Source organism: Convolutriloba macropyga, chromosome 6, assembly GCF_964194025.1.
Source record: "Convolutriloba macropyga chromosome 6, txConMacr16.3, whole genome shotgun sequence".
In the NCBI taxonomy this organism is placed as follows: Eukaryota; Metazoa; Xenacoelomorpha; order Acoela; family Convolutidae; genus Convolutriloba; species Convolutriloba macropyga.
Window position 1 is genome coordinate 70,445,781 of NC_134473.1, and position 24,313 is coordinate 70,470,093.

At 41.7% G+C, this 24,313-nt stretch overlaps 2 protein-coding genes across 5 annotated transcripts in view; one reads left to right on the forward strand and one right to left on the reverse strand.

Annotated features, from left to right (window-relative positions):
- LOC142340576 (uncharacterized) overlaps positions 1 to 24,313 on the forward strand; it is a 200,557-nt gene that overhangs the window by 140,144 nt on the left and 36,100 nt on the right. The gene's annotated exons all lie outside the window — the stretch shown is intronic.
- Positions 1 to 24,313, reverse strand: part of LOC142340572 (protein arginine N-methyltransferase 5-like) — a 102,388-nt gene that overhangs the window by 3,733 nt on the left and 74,342 nt on the right. The window contains exon 3 of the mRNA XM_075391240.1: positions 1,914 to 2,274. Within this exon, the coding sequence (XP_075247355.1) occupies positions 1,914 to 2,274 (361 nt within the window). The remainder of the gene's footprint in view (positions 1 to 1,913; positions 2,275 to 24,313) is intronic.

Sequence of the window (24,313 nt, forward strand, 5' to 3'; positions counted from 1 at the left end):
TGAATGGATTGGGAAAACCATTTAGAAAAAAATCCGATCCAAAAAATCGAAAAAAAAAACAGTAAAAACCAAAGTGAAATTGCCGCATGTGAACAAAAAACCACTAGCGAGAAAGCGAATTTTTGTTCAAACACCGTTTTCTCGCTCTACTTTAAATTTAGAGCAGAAAAATTTCATGCCGCAAAACCACTCGCTTTTTCGCTCCACTTCCTGTTTCGGCGTGACCAAAATCACTACTCCAATTTGACTTCAAAAATCATGAAAATGTGTGAACAGATCTTAAAAAAAAACAGCGCCCCAATACAATTCAAATTCTTTGAATTGTAAAAAAAAAATGCGAGCGCAATAATAGCCGGCTGAGAAGATGAGGGCGGCTATTAATAAGCACCAATCTGCAAACAGCGCTACTTTTAACATAATTTCTTATCTAAGAGTCATTACAACTAGGACTAATGTAAAGCTATTCGATTCTCTTATGCTAAACAAACATAAGATGTTTATATAAATCGACAGAATCCGCAGCATGTTAAAAATTTCGTGGAAAAATTGCTGTTTACGCCACCAGAAACATAATTAACCGACGGAAACAAACAAAACTGACTGACGTCCTCGAATAGCTCTCAAACGACCGGTTGGTTTCGGTAGTAGGCAGCTGGGACTTCGCATTGGGTGTGATTAAGCATGTGGGGGATTAAGCGATTGGGGGTAACTGAGGGGGTCAAACTTTTCAGATTTAAAACCACCCTTCACAACATGAAATCGTCTCCTCAAAACAATGTCGGTGATCGCATTCTTAGAGACTAGTAAGGCGCTAAGAGAACTCCTCAACCACTTATTGCTCTCTAGCCTAGAGTTTGTCTTCTCAGCAGCTTCAATGAAATCTACAATTGGAGAGTAGCAGAGCTCTAAGAGAAAACTTCAGCGACTTACAGCGCTACACATTTACCTGCTTATCCTGTTTTAGAGGAAAGTCAGAAGTGTGAGACAAAAAATTGGTCAAGCAAAAAATTGTTTAAAAAAGACCACAGGACTTTTTTGAAGCATAATCATTAGCTAAAACCGAACTGTAGCGGACAAAACCAAAAAATCAACAGCACGACCATTTTTGCTATTTTATATGGCTTTGCAAAAAAAAGATAACTAAACGTCACATTGATCATTCCATAATTCTGCGAAAACCCATACAACCTAATCAAGTATCACCAAACTACGATTCCCAAAAAACAACTACTACCATAAAACAATAACTTTTATAATTTTACGCTGGTGAGCATTAAAAATAATTACAATTGTCAACAAAAATTGTTGGCACTGTCATCGAAAACAACCAGGTAACCCCGAACGATCACTATTAATTTTTTTACAATTTTATTCACATCATAGAACATCGAAAGAAAAAGGGCAAGTTCAGAGAAACGTTAAAAATATGATCAAGTTGAACTTCAAAAACAAAACCGGCTAACGTCAAGCGAATTGCTCTCAAACAACTGACTGTCGTAATCGCTAGCCTAAACTATGGAAGCCTAATAGGTATGGAGCACGTATCCAAAGCACAAATTGCCCCTCACGTCTGCACAGCAGTGTTCGTGACTTCACCAGAACATCTCTTTCTCAGTATATGTCAGGAAATTTGTTGGTCGGGTGAAAAAACGAACGTTAAAGCTTTAGCTCGAAAAATCGTATCAACAGAACTAATTCATTTTAGAGCATAACAGATAATGCTGCTCTCACATTACCGCTCAAGGTTTATTAGCTTCCAGCATTTTGAAATACATCTCTCGCGGTCTGAATCGTTAAGTAATGCATATTAAAGGGATACCTTATTGTACACATTTGAAACAAAAAAACGCACAATCGCATATCCCAGCGCAGCTAAAACTCGAAAGATATGTGACGCGGATACTCTTATATACCTGATATTGTTTGCTGTAGAACCATATCCATTCACGGCACCGTTTCCAGTTTCATTGGGTAGTGAAACTGGCACTTCCATCCATATTTGGAAATTTGACGCACCAGCAGCGCAATGATTGTACACTATTCTGGAGAGATTTGCATTTCCGCCGGGCTGTAACGGTATAATAACAGCTGGAATAGCTAGATAGGTGGCATAGGACAACTCCGCGCAAAGAGTGCCCTCGGACTTGACTCGTACTTCACTAGAAGTTGCATCGCAGTTAATTTCGGATGGGGTTGTTCGAAAGACGACGAGAGAATTCCAGTCTGAAGTCTCGACAGTTAAATCGGCACGAGAGTTGAAACATTCTCGAAGACCTGCAAACAAAAACAGAATTATTGATATCTATGGGGGAAAGCATCGCTTCCATTTTTGCAATAGTTATGATATGTTCGTTATGCACCCACTAAGCTGCAGACGGGGAACAAACGGAAAAAAAATCGGAAAGATTTCCCTTAACAATCACGTTGTTTAGCAACACTTTAAGGCCCAGGTTCTATTAAATTAACGAATGCAGTGGCTTTTGTGGTGAAAATAGTACAGAACGAAGGACGATTTCATTGAACAGTTTTGAAAATCAAATCTCGCAAACCTTAGTTATGTGCAGTAAAAATATACGTGCAACAATACAAATTATTATGATTCTCATTGTACTATGCTCCAAAACACGAAGTTATCTTTATTAAACAGTGAATTCGTTAGTTAAATTCATTATAGATCTCAACAGTGAATAATTCATTACACGAATGTTATAATTCATCCAACGCAAGGAGAAAAATCAGACCGTACATAAAAGCTATTCTACATAGTTAGGAAAAATGATCAGTTGTTTATAAATTTACATAAAAGTTGTTCAGACAATGAATCGCGTTCTGGTTGGTTTTTACAAATCTAGCTCTATTGTGGACTGCCTACATCAACACGACGTTATCTTATTCGGAATAGTTATCATATACGATACTAGACAGTAGACTCATATAAAAATTGGAAATGAGCGCTGGCTTGAAGTAATCGCCAGTGTTGAAAATAAATAGACGAAAGCAGTCATATCTTCCATGTACAAATGCTGGCAGCAATACATCAAGAGAAGCTTAGTTCTTTTGAAACCAGTCTAAGCACCAGAAGCCAACGTGGAAACCTACAAAAATTCCAGTCAACAAGATCAAGCAGCTGCGCCTTCAAATTCATAATAACTTAATAGTTGTGATAAACTTATCACAACTATAAAATAGCTTCAGACATGTCAAATGAGAGAGAGAGGCCAATGATTTTCCTAGATTGAGATTTCTGGATCAAACCCGCATTACTAACAAACAGTACGCGAGTCGCGCCAAGCCCGATTCAAATATAAACTGAGATAGTTTTGATGAAGATTTAATTTTTTATCGAAGATTGCTAAAATGCTCAACACCATATCAACAGCATCATACCCGCTTGTATTAGTCAAATCATCTAAGCTCGAACAGAAACCAAGTAGCCATTCCGTTCTGAAGAGGATCTGAAAAACGAGACTATCAAACATATTACGATGGTCTGTGCAATCAAAAAGAACGCTGCAATGTTGCAGCGACATTCAAAGCAGAAACTGTTAAAATTATACACGAACGGAAAATATACGAGAGCAAAAAGATAATAGGAACATAGAGATAGATTCATTAACCGTTATCGAAGTTGCGGCATCAATAAGAGTAAAAGTTGACGCAACTGATGTATCAACTGCACAAAGAAACCCAGGCTGCGAAGAGGATGACCGCGTTATCATTGCCCGATTTGCCAAACGAGTTATAAAAACACAAAGCTCTGAAACAAAAAAAAGAAACAATGACAATCCCCGACGACACATCACCTGCTAGAGCAAATTATACGTATTATTGGTGTTCAGGAAGACAGAGCAAAATGATAATAGGATCTATACGAGAGAAACATGCAATGACCAATATCGAAGTTGTGGCATCAGTAAGAGTAAAAGTCGGCAAACATGATATATCAACTGCACAAAGACTCCCAGGATTGGAAGCGGGTGACTGCGTTACCATTGCCCAATTTACGAAACAAGTGATAAAAACGCAGATGCTCAAAAAAATAAAGAAAAATAATGACAATCTTCGACGACACATCACCTGCTAGAGCGAGTTATCTGGCATTCATGAAGACGATTTCAAGGGTCGAGTCAGTCTGGACCAGGCAGGGCATTTTATAAATGAAAAGGAAAAGAAAACAAAAAAGCACCGACTATTTGATTTGCCTGGAGAAGCCAGGAACCTAATGTATAATTTTTTCAGTTTCTTAGATGTTTCCAATCATCCCACACCAACATTTTTCTAACCTGCTCGTGCATTGACTTTATCAAACACTGAAACATCAACTTCTTGTTCATTCACTATTATAAAATTAAACGTTTGCTTGCAAAAAATCCAATCCAAAAATATTTGAAAAACGTATTGGAGACTCGACAAAAACATTTGAGCTTTTAAATAAGCCGTTAAAATAGAAAGTCATTAAAAAGGCAGTCTCTAAGCTTTCTCCATGCATGTCAGAAACTGGACCCAATTCATCAAATCTCCAAATAGATGAGAAACTTATTGAGTTCTTTGCTAATATTGGCAAAAAAATTCAGCGTAGTAGACCTTCTGAGGCAATGCACTTCCAACTGATGTCAATTTCATTGAGAAAAAATCCAATCACCGTAAGGTAAATAGGTTCAATTTTTGGTTCACTTCCGAATAAATCCTCGATGGTGAAGATGAGATTTGTAATACTGTTGTGAAGACGACCAGACCTGTTGTCACTAAGTAACAATCTGGTTTAATCGCAACTCAGCTCAAAGTAATTCATTTATATAAAGAGGAAGAGTAGAAGAGAAAAGCTATACGCTGATTTTTCAAGTATAAGAACGTCCACTAGAACAGATTAAAATCTTAAAAACTTAATATTCTTGTTCTAAGCAATTTGACTTCTGCAAAAACCCATCCACTATAGATGCATTGGCGGAATTAACTAAAAGATTAAGGGTAAACGAATCCGATGGGTTAAATTAAAACTCGAGCAAAAGGAAGCATGATGCACTAGATACTCAAATTTTGCTTTATAAAATTAAAAGCTACGGCATCCGTCATAATTGTTAAAAATGAATTGCACGCTGTTTACCTGATAGAGGTGTCAAAGAGTTGCCATAGCCGACGTGACTTCAACTTTGTTGAATAAAAACTGTGGCAATCCTTAGGGATCTATTCTGGACCACTTCTAGCCGATATAAAAAAACTACCCAGAGTAATTATTTTGCTTCCAGTGAGGGTCTTCAATTGGCATCAGACAAAATCAATTATACTATTTGGACAAAATTATTTTACTATATGTCTTATTATATGTGGAATTTTTGTTCACGGACGCTCTACTTTTACTTACTTGGCTCCTAATTTATCATTTACATGTTCGTGTTAGTTCGAAAGGCACAAAGTATTAACAAAGACGAGCAACCTTCAGCTACTAATAGTGGTCCTATGGAAATCAAAAAAGAACAAAACTCAAGAAATCGCCGGGCGTCAATAATGTTTAATGTTTTAAAAGATCAAGAACTCTCAGCAGACTATATCGGGAATTCAACCATTAGCCGAATTTCAACGATGAATCAATTTAAAAGTGGAAATATATTGGCAAGGATAACTTACTCGAAAAGTTCTTCCTGTTAATTTTTTGACAACCTCGTCGTTCCCAAGGCTTCATTTAAAAATTAACGGAAATCTACGCCACAATTTTTGCTGCGCTTTTAGAAGGCATTGCAATTCAATTTCTGCTGTCAAAATTTGATATTTCTAAAATTAAAAAAAATGTTTGTTTTTCTAACAGATGTTAAAAATTTGCAATACTAAGAACTGGATCTTTTTATTAGTTAACGAAGTCTGGATGTCCGCTTGAGTAAGCTTTAATATGCCGTGAGCGAGAAAACAGTAGTGAATTGTACAAATTTAGTATTTACGTTTATCATCTATCTTATATCTGTCTGGCAAATTCAATATACAATTATGATTATACTACTCTATGAAAATTTTGTTTTGATTTAACTTTGGTTTTCTGTATTTATACTTAACAAGCGACGATAAATCAACTCGCTCTCTTTGGTTTATAGAGACAGTAAAGTTTTGAGAGACCTTTGGGCATCGGCTCATGAAGTGCGCTACGCATATATTCAATACGCGCTACTATAGCCGGAAATTATAATGAACAGGAAACAGAAATGAAAGCGTTTAACAATCCATAACATTCAAGCTTTACAAAAATTGATTGCTACTTTTAAGAAGCTACCCTATAAGATTATTCAGGACCTCTCACGCTCTAGTCACTAAGTACCTAATAGATTTGTCATGTTGTTTTTGACGAGCATCCCCAGATCATGGAATTGTATAAACGCACAAATGTAGAAGTTAAAGTTCCCTTAGCCTCTTGATTATGCAAAGAGAGGTTAAACCTATTACCTATTTAGTTGCTTTCAATTATTTGGCCCCTGGTTGATTTTGAATATTGAATTCATTTGGGGGGTAATCATTTAGAAAATATCATCATCACCAAGGATCCGCAACGAGCTCACTCGAACTTGTATATAGAGAACCCTAAAAATTTAAAATGCCTCAGTGGTCTAAGACTTTTAAGAAGGAGAGCTGTACCTTTCAATGCCACAATATACTCTTGCATCCTTTCAACTTAGTTTCTATAGAATATGTTTTAGAAACATTTCTTTTGGTGGCATAGCCTTCAAGTTTGACTAACCAGATATCTAAACTCCGAGATTGCGGCTAATCTCAATTCTTCGCCCTTCGTGAGCTTCGCAGATTAGTTTAATCTTGTCCATTTTGAAAGTATTCAGACACCGTTTGTTGCAACTCGACACTTTTGAGTTGATGCTTAAATAATACTTCGCAGTGATGCTTAAATAAGACACACTGACACCATAAAACTTTCTTTAATCAGGCAAGCCCAGTCTCTGTTCCCTAGTACGCATTTGACTGGGAAACACAAATTTGCCCTGCTTCTCATCCTTGGCGGCATTGAAACAAACCTCGGCCCAACGCTTGTGCTAATTGTCACCGTAGCAACTGGAATCAATACGGCGTCTGGTGCGGCCTCGGAGGATGGATACACCCGAATTGCACCAACTTACAGACCAGAGAGCAACGGAACAAGTCGGCTGTCAGTGCTGCTCATGGTAAAACATAATAGAAGCAAACACAAGACAGTTTCCCCAATCACGACAACACACCTCAACATTCTTGAACTGAATTGTAATGGTTTCAATCAAAATCTAGACAACGTCATAGACTGGAGGCAGAAAAATAACATCAAAATAGCTACCATCCAGGAGACCAGCCTCAATAAAAAATCCGCCCTCAAAAACCCACATGGCTATTGCATAATCCCACAAAATAGGCCCAAAGAAAGAGAAAGGGGGTGGGGTAGCTTTTATCATTCAGGACACAATTCAGTTTCGAGAAATTAAACTTAAGACTTCTGACAAACACAGAAGTCCAAGCCACAGAACTCGTTGCAGGCGGTAATGAGAGCAATTAAGTGAATACCTACATACCACCTTCGTCTAGCTGTGATGCAGGATAAAGGCCGTCAACCAGTAAACTACTCGAGTTAGATGTCTGCATTATCGTCGGTGATTTCATTGCTCATAGCCCACTATGACAATCGAAAATACCGGAGGACACAAGAAGAAACAATATTGCACGTGAAAGAGACCTGTCTAATCTCAAGCTCCCCGGACATCAGTCTCGTCAGCTAAAGCAGAGCAACGAATATCGACTGGCTCACAGAGAAAGCATTAGGCTCGGACCATCAACCAATAGTTCTGTACATCACCTGTGACCTCATCATACACAAACAGCACAAAGAACTTTCTTCAACTCCCGCAAAGCTGACTGGGCAAGTTTTAAAGACAACAGTGAACTAAAGCTAAAGTAACAACAAAGGCAAACACCTGTCTACAAAGCCATCAATGCAGCGGCTGGTAGGCATATCCTACAAGCAAGATTTAAAACAGTGGTTGCCAATTTCCGCAGCCGAGCAGTAAAACTTTCTGAAAAGAGATGAAAGTAAAACAAAACATCTACGGGAGCTAAAAATTACGCAATTGAACCATAAAAAACTTATTGAAAGTCAAAAACGCAAACAATGGATCGAATTTATACAAACACTTACTTAGACTCTGGGAGACAGTAAAAGGACACTCGTCAAGTAACGCCAACAAATTTCACCAACAATACACTCCAAACTCCTAGAAAAATAAAAAAGAAAAAATGAGAATAAAGAAACTGGAAATAGAGGTCAAAAAGTTTAAGTTTAACACAGTGAAGGAAGCTATAAGAGACACAAATTAAAGTAAGACGCTGGACCCAGATGGAATAGCGCCAATCCACTGGCACCATCTAGGCCCCATAGCAGTAAGATATCTCACTGACATCAAAAACCTTTCTGTAAACAGTACAAAAATCCCGAGCATCTGGACAGTCCTCTACTCAAACCAAGCCGGGAAAACCCATAGACGAATCTAAAAGCTTCAGACCAATCGAACTCCTCTCCCCCAATTGCAAAACTAACAGAAAAACTTACTCAATATCCACTAAAAGAACATCAGCATGGCTGCAGATCAGAGCACTCGACAACAACAGCTCAATATTTTCGCCAACGATATACAAGAAGCCCTTAAAATCAAAAGAAACCCAGCAACCGTACTCTACTAGTAGCATTAATCCTCACCGCCGCTTCAGACACGGATGATCACAACCTACTACTAAGAGACATACTCGAGGCACCTCTAGCGAATAGCACTAAAAGATGGCCTGCTTTATACAGGGCACAATTCCTTACGTAGATAATAAAAAACAGTAGTAGAGAAAAGTCGAACAGTGTGTCCCCCAAGATGGTGTACTATCGCCAATGCTCTTCAACAATTACATGAGCAAGCTGTCTCTACCCTGCTGATGATATAATTTCAACTACATCTCAACCACAGGTTGAAAAATTACATAACATTATAACTCCCTACATTAACTTTTTCATTTTACACGACGCCTTAGAATCTAGAAAACTCAAGTTATCACCTGAAAAATCAAGTGAAACTGTGTTCACAACCTGGAGCAAGGCCAAGTTTGACCCATATCTCACTATCAACAATTCAATGCCAGAAAAGTCCAACTTTAAACTACTTGGTCTCACCTATAGTATGCTCAGTTTTGATGAAAACGTAAGGAGCACCAAAAATTACAAAAAGGCGAAAACATACTGAAAAAGATTGCTGGTAACGACAGACGCTGCAAAACAGAGACACTCTTAGTGACTTACAAAGCAATCAGTCGGAGCGTTCTTAACTACGGTGCTCCAATTTCGGCTTCGACAATCAGCAAAATAAACTGGAACCATCTACAATCAACAAAACATTACTCTTTGCACAAATACTGGCTGTGTAATAATGTCTTGACATCAATTACATACACAATGAGGGTGACACTGAATGATACTGATAGGGACAGTATGAAACAACATACAAACAATAAAGTATCCACCGACAAACGTTCTACACTCAGTTGAACAAAGACAGCAAGCAAATAGGTACAGATCCACCAAAGATAGCAGAACAAACGCTGCCACGGGTTGCACGTATCCAATTAGCGCAACAGAACTGGATACTGCCCCCTGCAAAACTCTTACTTGAGTAGGATCTGTAACAAGGCTGATAACTGCTGTACCAGAGGTGAAGTAGCACATGACGTAAACCACATTTTCAACTGGAGTAAGAACACCACGGACCTGAAAGTAATAGACCTGTGGGAAAGACCATTAGAGGTAGCCAACTCGCAGGACTTAATACCATCAGTCCAACACAACAACACTGCACAGAATAAAATCTGCCTTCCTTGCCCCGATGTTGAGGATGCCCCAACTGGCCCCCTATCCCGGTTACCGCATGTCATTCACCATAGCGTAGATGCAGCAAGCTCGCCGCACCACAAGCAAGTTGAGGATAGACAGTCACACTACTACTAGTATCTATTTTTATTATGATACAATTGCAACTGGAGTACCAGTTTCAACGGCAATAAGCGCCTGTATCCCGCCAAAAATTACCTGCTAATTGCAGCTCAGTACAACAGCTACTACAACATTAAAAACTTTTGTTGGCTTTATGAAACCAACTTTAAATCGTCCTCGGAGAAACAGCATTATGTCGTGAAGTAGCACCACACGGTAGAACCAAATGTGAAGTAGCACCACATGACGTAAACCACATTTTCAACTGCAGTAAGAACACCACGGACCTGAAAGTAATAGACCTGTGGGAAAGACCATTAGGGGTAGCCAACTCTCAGGACTTAATACCATCAGTCCAACACGACAACACTACACAGAATAATCTGCCTTCCTTGCCCCGTTCCCCCGATCTTGAGGATGCCCCTCCTGGCCCCCCTAACCCGGGTACCGCATGTCATTCACCATAGCGTAGATGCAGCAAGTTCGCCGCACCACAAGCAAGTTGTGGATAGGCAGTCACACTACTGCTAATAAATCTATTTTTATGACAAAAATGCATCTAGGGTTCCAGTTTAAAACGGCAACAAGCGCCTGTATACCGCCAAAATTACCTGCAAATTGCAGCTCTATACAACAGCTACAACAACAACAAAAACTATGTTGGCTTTATGAAACCAATTTTAAATCGTCCTCGGAGAAACAGCATTATGTCGTGAAGTAGCACCACATGGTAGAACCAAATGTGAAGTAGCACCACATGAAGTAAACTACATTTTCAACTGCAGTAAGAACACCACGGACCTGAAAGTGATTGACCTGTGCGAAACACCAGTAGAGGTAGCCAACTCTCAGGACTTAATACCATCAGTCCAACACAACAACACTGCACAGAATAAAAGCTGCCTTCCTTGCCCCGATGTTGAGGATGCCCCTACTGGCCCCCTATCCCGGTTACCGCTTGTCATTCACCATAGCGTAGATGCAGCAAGTTCGCCGCACCACAAGCAAATTGTGGGTAGGCAGTCACACTACTACTAGTATCTATTTTTATTATGATACAAATGCTTCTAGGATACCAGTTTAAAACGGCAATAAGAGACTGTATCCCGCCAAAGATTACCTGCTAATTGCAGCTCAGTACAACAGCTACTAAAACAACAAAAACTTGTTGGTTTTATGAGACCAATTTTAAATCGTCCTCGGAGAAACAGCATTATGTCGTGAAGTAGCACCACATGGTAGAACCAAATGTGAAGTAGCACCACATGAAGTAAACCACATTTTCAACTGCAGTAAGAACACCACGGACCTGAAAGTAATAGACCTGTGGGAAAGACCATTAGGGGTAGCCAACTCTCAGGACTTAATACCATCAGTCCAACACGACAACACTACACAGAATAATCTGCCTTCCTTGCCCCGTTCCCCCGATCTTGAGGATGCCCCTCCTGGCCCCCCTAACCCGGGTACCGCATGTCATTCACCATAGCGTAGATGCAGCAAGTTCGCCGCACCACAAGCAAGTTGTGGATAGGCAGTCACACTACTGCTAATAAATCTATTTTTATGACAAAAATGCATCTAGGGTTCCAGTTTAAAACGGCAACAAGCGCCTGTATACCGCCAAAATTACCTGCAAATTGCAGCTCTATACAACAGCTACAACAACAACAAAAACTATGTTGGCTTTATGAAACCAATTTTAAATCGTCCTCGGAGAAACAGCATTATGTCGTGAAGTAGCACCACATGGTAGAACCAAATGTGAAGTAGCACCACATGAAGTAAACTACATTTTCAACTGCAGTAAGAACACCACGGACCTGAAAGTGATTGACCTGTGCGAAACACCAGTAGAGGTAGCCAACTCTCAGGACTTAATACCATCAGTCCAACACAACAACACTGCACAGAATAAAAGCTGCCTTCCTTGCCCCGATGTTGAGGATGCCCCTACTGGCCCCCTATCCCGGTTACCGCTTGTCATTCACCATAGCGTAGATGCAGCAAGTTCGCCGCACCACAAGCAAATTGTGGGTAGGCAGTCACACTACTACTAGTATCTATTTTTATTATGATACAAATGCTTCTAGGATACCAGTTTAAAACGGCAATAAGAGACTGTATCCCGCCAAAGATTACCTGCTAATTGCAGCTCAGTACAACAGCTACTAAAACAACAAAAACTTGTTGGTTTTATGAGACCAATTTTAAATCGTCCTCGGAGAAACAGCATTATGTCGTGAAGTAGCACCACATGGTAGAACCAAATGTGAAGTAGCACCACATGAAGTAAACCACATTTTCAACTGCAGTAAGAACACCACGGACCTGAAAGTAATTGATCTGTGCGAAACACCAGTAGAGGTAGCCAACTCTCAGGACTTAATACCATCAGTCCAACACAACAACACTGCACAGAATAAAATCTGCCTTCCTTGCCCCGATGTTGAGGATGCCCCTACAGGCCCCCTATCCCGGTTACCGCTTGTCATTCACCATAGCGTAGATGCAGCGAGTTCGCCGCACCACAAGCAAATTGTGGATAGACAGTCACACTACTACTAGTATCTATTTTTATTATGATACAAATGCATCTAGGATACCAGTTTAAAACGGCAATAAGCGCCTGTATCCCGCCAAAATTACCTGCAAATTGCAGCTCAGTACAACAGCTACTACAACAAAAACTTTTGATGGCTTTATGAAACCAATTTTAAATCGTCCTCGGAGAAATAGGATTATGTCGTGAAGTAGCACCACATGGTAGAACCAAATGTGAAGTAGCACCGCATGAAGTAAACCACATTTTCAACTGCAGTAAGAACACCACCGACCTGAAAGTGCTTCACCTGTGCGAAACACCAGTAGAGGTAGCCAAATCGCAGGACTTAATACCATCAGTCCAACACGACAGCACTGCACAGAACAATTTGCCTTCCTTGCCCCGATGTTGAGGATGCTCCTCCTGGCCCCCTAACCCGGGTACCACATGTCATTCACCATAGCGGAGATGCAGCAAGTTCGCCGCACCACAAGCAAGTTGTGGATAGACAGTCACACTACTAGTATCTATTTTTATTATGATACAAATGCAACTAGGGTACCAGATTAAAACGGCAATAGGCGCCTGTATCCCGCCAAAAATTACCTGCTAATTGCAGCTCAGTACAACAGCTACTACAACAACAAAAGCTTTTGTTGGTTTTATGAGACCAATTTTAAATCGTCCTCGGAGAAACAGCATTATGTCGTGAAGTAGCACCACATGGTAGAACCAAATGTGAAGTAGCACCACATGACGTAAACCACAATTTCAACTGCATTAAGAACACCATGGACCTGAAAGTGATTGACCTGTGCGAAACACCAGTAGAGGTAGCCAACTGGCAGGACTTAAAACCATCAGTCCAACACAAAACTGCAGAGAATAATCCGCCTTCATTGCCCCGTTCTCCCGATGTTGAGGATGCCCATCCTGGCCCCCCTAAGCCGGGTACCGCATGTCATTCGCCATAGCGGAGATGCAGCAAGTTCGCCGCACCACAAGCAAGTTGTGGATAGGCAGTCCCACTACTACTAATATATCTATTTTTATTATGATACAAATGCATCTAGGATACCAGCTTAAAAGGGCAATAAGCGCCTGTATCCCGCCAAAATTACCTGCGAATTGCAGCTCTATACAACAGCTACTACAACAACAACAACAAAAACTATGTTGGCTTCATGAAACCAATTTTAAATCGTCCTCGGAGAAACAGCATTTTGTCGTGAAGTAGCACCACATGGTAGAACCAAATGTGAAGTAGCACCACATGACGTAAACCAAATTTTCAACTGCAGTAAGAACAGCACGGACCTGAAAGTGATTGACCAGTGCGAAACACCAGTAGAGGTAGCCAACTCGCAGGACTTAATACCATCAGTCCAACCCAACAACACTGCACAGAATAATCCGCCTTCATTGCCCCGTTCCCCCCATGTTGAGGATTCCCATCCTGCCCCCCTAACCCGGGTACCGCATTGCATTCGCCATATCGTAGATGCAGCAAGTTCGCCGCACCACAAGCAAGTTGTGGATAGGCAGTCACACTACTACTAATATATCTATTTTTATTATGATACAAATGCAACTAGGGTACCAGTTTAAAACGCCGATAAGCGCCTGTATCCCGCAAAATTTACCAGCGAATTGCAGCTCTATACAACAGCTACTACTACAACAAAAACTATGTTGGCTTTATGAAACCAATTTTAAATCGTCCTCGGAGAAACAGCATTATGTTGTGAAGTAGCACCACATGGTAGAACCAAATGTGAAGTAGCACCACATGACGTAAACTATATTTTCAACTGCAGTAAGAACACCATGGACCCAAAAGTGATTGACCTGTGCGAAAAACCAGTAGAGGTAGCCAATTGGCAGGACTTGAAACCACCAGTCCAACACAACCACACTGCACAGAACAATCCGCCTTCATTGCCCCGTTCCCCCGATGTTGAGGATTCCCATCCTGCCCCCCTAACCCGGGTACCGCATTGCATTCGCCATATCGTAGATGCAGCAAGCTCGCCGCACCACAAGCAAGTTTGGATAGGCAGTCACACTACTACTAATATATCTATTTTTATTATGATACAAATGCAACTAGGGTACCAGTTTAAAACGCCGATAAGCGCCTGTATCCCGCAAAAACTACCAGCGAATTGCAGCTCTATACAACAGCTACTACAACAACAAAAACTATGTTGGCTTTATGAAACCAACTTTAAATCGTCCTCGGACATCAGTCTCGTCAGCTAAAGCAGAGCAACGAATATCGACTGGCTCACAGAGAAAGCATTAGGCTCGGACCATCAACCAATAGTTCTGTACATCACCTGTGACCTCATCATACACAAACAGCACAAAGAACTTTCTTCAACTCCCGCAAAGCTGACTGGGCAAGTTTTAAAGACAACAGTGAACTAAAGCTAAAGTAACAACAAAGGCAAACACCTGTCTACAAAGCCATCAATGCAGCGGCTGGTAGGCATATCCTACAAGCAAGATTTAAAACAGTGGTTGCCAATTTCCGCAGCCGAGCAGTAAAACTTTCTGAAAAGAGATGAAAGTAAAACAAAACATCTACGGGAGCTAAAAATTACGCAATTGAACCATAAAAAAACTTATTGAAAGTCAAAAACGCAAACAATGGATCGAATTTATACAAACACTTACTTAGACTCTGGGAGACAGTAAAAGGACACTCGTCAAGTAACGCCAACAAATTTCACCAACAATACACTCCAAACTCCTAGAAAAATAAAAAAGAAAAAATGAGAATAAAGAAACTGGAAATAGAGGTCAAAAAGTTTAAGTTTAACACAGTGAAGGAAGCTATAAGAGACACAAATTAAAGTAAGACGCTGGACCCAGATGGAATAGCGCCAATCCACTGGCACCATCTAGGCCCCATAGCAGTAAGATATCTCACTGACATCAAAAACCTTTCTGTAAACAGTACAAAAATCCCGAGCATCTGGACAGTCCTCTACTCAAGCCAAGCCGGGAAAACCCATAGACGAATCTAAAAGCTTCAGACCAATCGAACTCCTCTCCCCCAATTGCAAAACTAACAGAAAAACTTACTCAATATCCACTAAAAGAACATCAGCATGGCTGCAGATCAGAGCACTCGACAACAACAGCTCAATATTTTCGCCAACGATATACAAGAAGCCCTTAAAATCAAAAGAAACCCAGCAACCGTACTCTACTAGTAGCATTAAACCTCACCGCCGCTTCAGACACGGATGATCACAACCTACTACTAAGAGACATACTCGAGGCACCTCTAGCGAATAGCACTAAAAGATGGCCTGCTTTATACAGGGCACAATTCCTTACGTAGATAATAAAAAACAGTAGTAGAGAAAAGTCGAACAGTGTGTCCCCCAAGATGGTGTACTATCGCCAATGCTCTTCAACAATTACATGAGCAAGCTGTCTCTACCCTGCTGATGATATAATTTCAACTACATCTCAACCACAGGTTGAAAAATTACATAACATTATAACTCCCTACCTTAACTTTTTCATTTTACACGACGCCTTAGAATCTAGAAAACTCAAGTTATCACCTGAAAAATCAAGTGAAACTGTGTTCACAACCTGGAGCAAGGCCAAGTTTGACCCATATCTCACTATCAACAATTCAATGCCAGAAAAGTCCAACTTTAAACTACTTGGTCTCACCTATAGTATGCTCAGTTTTGATGAAAACGTAAGGAGCACCAAAAATTACAAAAAGGCGAAAACATACTGAAAAAGATTGCTGGTAACGACAGACGCTGCAAAACAGAGACACTCTTAGTGACTTACAAAGCAATCAGTCGGAGCGTTCTTAACTACGGTGCTCCAATTTCGGCTTCGACAATCAGCAAAATAAACTGGAACCATCTACAATCAACAAAACATTACTCTTTGCACAAATACTGGCTGTGTAATAATGTCTTGACATCAATTACATACACAATGAGGGTGACACTGAATGATACTGATAGGGACAGTATGAAACAACATACAAACAATAAAGTATCCACCGACAAACGTTCTACACTCAGTTGAACAAAGACAGCAAGCAAATAGGTACAGATCCACCAAAGATAGCAGAACAAACGCTGCCACGGGTTGCACGTATCCAATTAGCGCAACAGAACTGGATACTGCCCCCTGCAAAACTCTTACTTGAGTAGGATCTGTAACAAGGCTGATAACTGCTGTACCAGAGGTGAAGTAGCACATGACGTAAACCACATTTTCAACTGGAGTAAGAACACCACGGACCTGAAAGTAATAGACCTGTGGGAAAGACCATTAGGGGTAGCCAACTCTCAGGACTTAATACCATCAGTCCAACACGACAACACTACACAGAATAATCTGCCTTCCTTGCCCCGTTCCCCCGATCTTGAGGATGCCCCTCCTGGCCCCCCTAACCCGGGTACCGCATGTCATTCACCATAGCGTAGATGCAGCAAGTTCGCCGCACCACAAGCAAGTTGTGGATAGGCAGTCACACTACTGCTAATAAATCTATTTTTATGACAAAAATGCATCTAGGGTTCCAGTTTAAAACGGCAACAAGCGCCTGTATACCGCCAAAATTACCTGCAAATTGCAGCTCTATACAACAGCTACAACAACAACAAAAACTATGTTGGCTTTATGAAACCAATTTTAAATCGTCCTCGGAGAAACAGCATTATGTCGTGAAGTAGCACCACATGGTAGAACCAAATGTGAAGTAGCACCACATGAAGTAAACTACATTTTCAACTGCAGTAAGAACACCACGGACCTGAAAGTGATTGACCTGTGCGAAACACCAGTAGAGGTAGCCAACTCTCAGGACTTAATACCATCAGTCCAACACAACAACACTGCACAGAATAAAAGCTGCCTTCCTTGCCCCGATGTTGAGGATGCCCCTACTGGCCCCCTATCCCGGTTACCGCTTGTCATTCACCATAGCGTAGATGCAGCAAGTTCGCCGCACCACAAGCAAATTGTGGGTAGGCAGTCACACTACTACTAGTATCTATTTTTATTATGATACAAATGCTTCTAGGATACCAGTTTAAAACGGCAATAAGAGACTGTATCCCGCCAAAGATTACCTGCTAATTGCAGCTCAGTACAACAGCTACTAAAACAACAAAAACTTGTTGGTTTTATGAGACCAATTTTAAATCGTCCTCGGAGAAACAGCATTATGTCGTGAAGTAGCACCACATGGTAGAACCAAATGTGAAGTAGCACCACATGAAGTAAACCACATTTTCAACTGCAGTAAGAACACCACGGACCTGAAAGTAATTGACCTGTGCGAAACACCAGTAGAGGTAGCCAACTCTCAGGACTTAATACCATCAGTCCAACACAACAACACTGCACAGAATAAAATCTGCCTTCCTTGCCCCGATGTTGAGGATGCCCCTACAGGCCCCCTATCCCGGTTACCGCTTGTCATTCACCATAGCGTAGATGCAGCGAGTTCGCCGCACCACAAGCAAATTGTGGATAGACAGTCACACTACTACTAGTATCTATTTTTATTATGATACAAATGCATCTAGGATACCAGTTTAAAACGGCAATAAGCGCCTGTATCCCGCCAAAATTACCTGCAAATTGCAGCTCAGTACAACAGCTACTACAACAAAAACTTTTGATGGCTTTATGAAACCAATTTTAAATCGTCCTCGGAGAAATAGGATTATGTCGTGAAGTAGCACCACATGGTAGAACCAAATGTGAAGTAGCACCGCATGAAGTAAACCACATTTTCAACTGCAGTAAGAACACCACCGACCTGAAAGTGCTTCACCTGTGCGAAACACCAGTAGAGGTAGCCAAATCGCAGGACTTAATACCATCAGTCCAACACGACAGCACTGCACAGAACAATTTGCCTTCCTTGCCCCGATGTTGAGGATGCTCCTCCTGGCCCCCTAACCCGGGTACCACATGTCATTCACCATAGCGGAGATGCAGCAAGTTCGCCGCACCACAAGCAAGTTGTGGATAGACAGTCACACTACTAGTATCTATTTTTATTATGATACAAATGCAACTAGGGTACCAGATTAAAACGGCAATAGGCGCCTGTATCCCGCCAAAAATTACCTGCTAATTGCAGCTCAGTACAACAGCTACTACAACAACAAAAGCTTTTGTTGGTTTTATGAGACCAATTTTAAATCGTCCTCGGAGAAACAGCATTATGTCGTGAAGTAGCACCACATGGTAGAACCAAATGTGAAGTAGCACCACATGACGTAAACCACAATTTCAACTGCATTAAGAACACCATGGACCTGAAAGTGATTGACCTGTGCGAAACACCAGTAGAGGTAGCCAACTGGCAGGACTTAAAACCATCAGTCCAACACAAAACTGCAGAGAATAATCCGCCTTCATTGCCCCGTTCTCCCGATGTTGAGGATGCCCATCCTGGCCCCCCTAAGCCGGGTACCGCATGTCATTCGCCATAGCGGAGATGCAGCAAGTTCGCCGCACCACAAGCAAGTTGTGGATAGGCAGTCCCACTACTACTAATATATCTATTTTTATTATGATACAAATGCATCTAGGATACCAGCTTAAAAGGGCAATAAGCGCCTGTATCCCGCCAAAATTACCTGCGAATTGCAGCTCTATACAACAGCTACTACAACAACAACAACAAAAACTATGTTGGCTTCATGAAACCAATTTTAAATCGTCCTCGGAGAAACAGCATTATGTCGTGAAGTAGCACCACATGGTAGAACCAAATGTGAAGTAGCACCACATGACGTAAACCAAATTTTCAACTGCAGTAAGAACAGCACGGACCTGAAAGTGATTGACCAGTGCGAAACACCAGTAGAGGTAGCCAACTCGCAGGACTTAATACCATCAGTCTAACCCAACAACACTGCACAGAATAATCCGCCTTCATTGCCCCGTTCCCCCCATGTTGAGGATTCCCATCCTGCCCCCCTAACCCGGGTACCGCATTGCATTCGCCATATCGTAGATGCAGCAAGTTCGCCGCACCACAAGCAAGTTGTGGATAGGCAGTCACACTACTACTAATATATCTATTTTTATTATGATACAAATGCAACTAGGGTACCAGTTTAAAACGCCGATAAGCGCCTGTATCCCGCAAAATTTACCAGCGAATTGCAGCTCTATACAACAGCTACTACTACAACAAAAACTATGTTGGCTTTATGAAACCAATTTTAAATCGTCCTCGGAGAAACAGCATTATGTTGTGAAGTAGCACCACATGGTAGAACCAAATGTGAAGTAGCACCACATGACGTAAACTATATTTTCAACTGCAGTAAGAACACCATGGACCCAAAAGTGATTGACCTGTGCGAAAAACCAGTAGAGGTAGCCAACTGGCAGGACTTGAAACCACCAGTCCAACACAACCACACTGCACAGAACAATCCGCCTTCATTGCCCCGTTCCCCCGATGTTGAGGATTCCCATCCTGCCCCCCTAACCCGGGTACCGCATTGCATTCGCCATATCGTAGATGCAGCAAGCTCGCCGCACCACAAGCAAGTTTGGATAGGCAGTCACACTACTACTAATATATCTATTTTTATTATGATACAAATGCAACTAGGGTACCAGTTTAAAACGCCGATAAGCGCCTGTATCCCGCAAAAACTACCAGCGAATTGCAGCTCTATACAACAGCTACTACAACAACAAAAACTATGTTGGCTTTATGAAACCAACTTTAAATCGTCCTCGGAGAAACAGCATTATGTTGTGAAGTAGCACCACATGGTAGAACCAAATGTGAAGTAGCACCACATGACGTAAACCAAATTTTCAACTGCAGTAAGAACACCACGGACCTGAAAGTGATTGACCTGTGCGAAACACCAGTAGAGGTAGCCAACTCGCAGGACTTAATACCATCAGTCCAACACGACAACACTGCAGAATAATTTGCCTTCCTTGCCCCGATGTTGAGGATGCTCCTCCTGGCCCCCTAACCCGGGTACCGCATGTCATTCACCATAGCGTAGATGCAGCAAGTTCACCGCAGCACAAGCAAGTTGTGGATAGGCAGTCACACTACTACTAATATATCTATTTTTATTATGATGCAAATACAACTAGGGTACCAGTTTAAAACGGCAATAAGCATCTGTATCTCGCCAAATTTACCTGAGAATTGCAGCTCAGTACAACAGCTACTACAACAACAAAAACTTTTGTTGGCTTTATGAAACCAATTTTAAATCGTCCTCGGAGAAACAGGATTATGTCGTGAAGTAGCACAACATGGTAGAACCAAATGTGAAGTAGCACCACATGACGTAAACCAAATTTTCAACTGCAGTAAGAACAGCACGGACCTGAAAGTGATTGACCTGTGCGAAAGACCAATAGAGGTAGCCAACTGGCAGGACTTAAAACCATCAGTCCAACCCAACAACACTGCACAGAATAATCCGCCTTCAATGCCCCGTTCTCCCATGTTGAGGATGCCCATCCTGCACCCCCCCTAACCCGGGTACCGCATGTCATTCGCCCTAGCGTACAAGCAGTAAGTTTGCCGCACCACAAGCAAGTTGTGGTTAGGCAGTCACACTACTACTAATATGTCTATTTTTATTATGATACAAATGCAACTGCGGTACCAGTTCAAAACGCCGATAAGCCCCTGTATCCCGTAAAAAAAATTACCAGCGAATTGCAGCTCTATACAACAGCTACTACAACAACAAAAACTATGTTGGCTTTATGAAACCAATTTTAAATCGTCCTCGGAGAAACAGCATTATGTCGTGAAGCAGCACCACATGGTAGAACCAAATGTGAAGTAGCACCACATGACGTCAACCACATTTTCAACTGCAGTAAGAACACCATGGACCTGTGCGAAAGACCAGTAGAGGTAGCCAACTGGCAGGACTTAAAACCATCAGTCCAACACGACCACACTGCACAGAATAATCCGCCTTCATTGCCCCGTTCCCCCGATGTTGAGGATGCCCGTCCTGCCCCCCCCTAACCCGGGTACCGCATTGCATTCGCCATAGCGTAGATGCAGCAAGTTCACCGCACCACAAGCAAGTTGTGGATAGGCAGTCACACTACCACTAATATATCTATTTTTATTTTGATACAAATGCAACTAGGGTACCAGTTTCAAATGCCGATAAGTGCCTGTATCCCGCAAAAATCACCAGCGAATTGCAGCTCTATACAACAGCTACTACAACAACAAAAACTATGTTGGCTTTATGAAACCAATTTTAAATCGTCCTCGGAGAAACAGCATTATGTTGTAAAGTAGCACCACATGATAGAACCAAATGTGAAGTAGCACCACATGACGTAAACCACATTTTCAACTGCAGTAAGAATACCACGGACCTGAAAGTGATTGAGCTGTGCGAAACACAGTAGAGGTAGCCAACTCGCAGGACTTAATACCATCAGTCCAACACAACAACACTGCACAGAAAAAAATCTGCCTTCCTTTCCTCGTTCCTCCGATGTTGAGGATGCCCCTACTGGCCCCCTATCCCGGTTACCGCATGTCATTCACCATAGGGTAGATGCAGCAAGTTCGCCGCACCACAAGCAAGTTGTGGATAGGCAGTTACACTACTACTAATATATCTATTTTTATTACGATACAAATGCTTCTAGGATACCAGTTTAAAACGGCAATAAGCGCCTGTATCCCGCCAAAATTACCTGCGAATTGCAGCTCTATACAACAGCTACTACAACAACAACAAAAACTATGTTGGCTTTATGAAACCAACTTTAAATCGTCCTCGGAGAAACAGCATTATGTCGTGAAGTAGCACCACACGGTAGAACCAAATGTGAAGTAGCACCACATGACGTAAACCACATTTTCAACTGCAGTAAGAACAGCACGGACCTGAAAGTGATTGACCTGTGCGAAACATCAGTAGAGGTAGCCAACTCGCAGGACTTAATACCATCAGTCCAACACAACAACACTGCACAGAATAAAATCTGCCTTCCTTGCCCCGATGTTGAGGATGCCCCTACTGGCCCCCTATCCCGGTTACCGAATGTCATTCACCATAGCGTAGATGCAGCAAGTTCGCCGCACCACAAGCAAGTTGTGGATAGACAGTCACACTACTACTAGTACCTATTTTTATTATGATACAAATGCAACTAGGGTACCAGATTAAAACGGCAATAGGCGCCTGTATCCCGCCAAAAATTACCTGCTAATTGCAGCTCTATACAACAGCTACTACAACAACAACAAAAACTATGTTGGCTTTATGAAACCAACTTTAAATCGTCCTCGGAGAAACAGCATTATGTCGTGAAGTAGCACCACACGGTAGAACCAAATGTGAAGTAGCACCACATGACGTAAACCACATTTTCAACTGCAGTAAGAACAGCACGGACCTGAAAGTGATTGACCTGTGCGAAACATCAGTAGAGGTAGCCAACTCGCAGGACTTAATACCATCAGTCCAACACAACAACACTGCACAGAATAAAATCTGCCTTCCTTGCCCCGATGTTGAGGATGCCCCTACTGGCCCCCTATCCCGGTTACCGAATGTCATTCACCATAGCGTAGATGCAGCAAGTTCGCCGCACCACAAGCAAGTAGTGGATAGGCAGTCACACTACTACTAATATATCTATTTTTATTATGATACAAATGCATCTAGGATACCAGCTTAAAACGGCAATAAGCGCCTGTATCCCGCCAAAATTACCTGCGAATTGCAGCTCTATACAACAGCTACAACAACAACAAAAACTATGTTGGCTTTATGAAACCAACTTTAAATCGTCCTCGGAGAAACAGCATTATGTCGTGAAGTAGCACCACACGGTAGAACCAAATGTGAAGTAGCACCACATGACGTAAACCACATTTTCAACTGCAGTAAGAACAGCACGGACCTGAAAGTGATTGACCTGTGCGAAACATCAGTAGAGGTAGCCAACTCGCAGGACTTAATACCATCAGTCCAACACAACAACACTGCACAGAATAAAATCTGCCTTCCTTGCCCCGATGTGGAGGATGCCCCTACTGGCCCCCTATCCCGGTTACCGAATGTCATTCACCATAGCGTAGATGCAGCAAGTTCGCCGCACCACAAGCAAGTTGTGGATAGACAGTCACACTACTACTAGTACCTATTTTTATTATGATACAAATGCAACTAGGGTACCAGATTAAAACGGCAATAGGCGCCTGTATCCCGCCAAAAATTACCTGCTAATTGCAGCTCAGTACAACAGCTACATAAAAAACTTTTGTTGGCTTTATGAAACCAATTTAAAATCGTCCTCGGAGAAACAGCATTATGTCGTGAAGTAGCACCACATGGTAGAACCAAATGTGAAGTAGCACCACATGACGTAAACCAAATTTTCAGCTGCAGTAAGAACAGCAGGGACCTGAAAGTGATTGACCTGTGCGAAACACCAGTAGAGGTAGCCAACTCGCAGGACTTAATACCATCAGTCCAACACAACAACACTGCACAGAATAAAATCTGCCTTCCTTGCCCCGATGTTGAGGATGCCCCTACTTGCCCCCTATCCCGGTTACCGCATGTCATTCACCATAGCGTAGATGCTGCAAGTTCGCCGCACCACAAGCAAGTAGTGGATAGGCAGTCACACTACTACTAATATATCTATTTTTATTATGATACAAATGCATCTAGGATACCAGCTTAAAACGGCAATAAGCGCCTGTATCCCGCCAAAATTACCTGCGAATTGCAGCT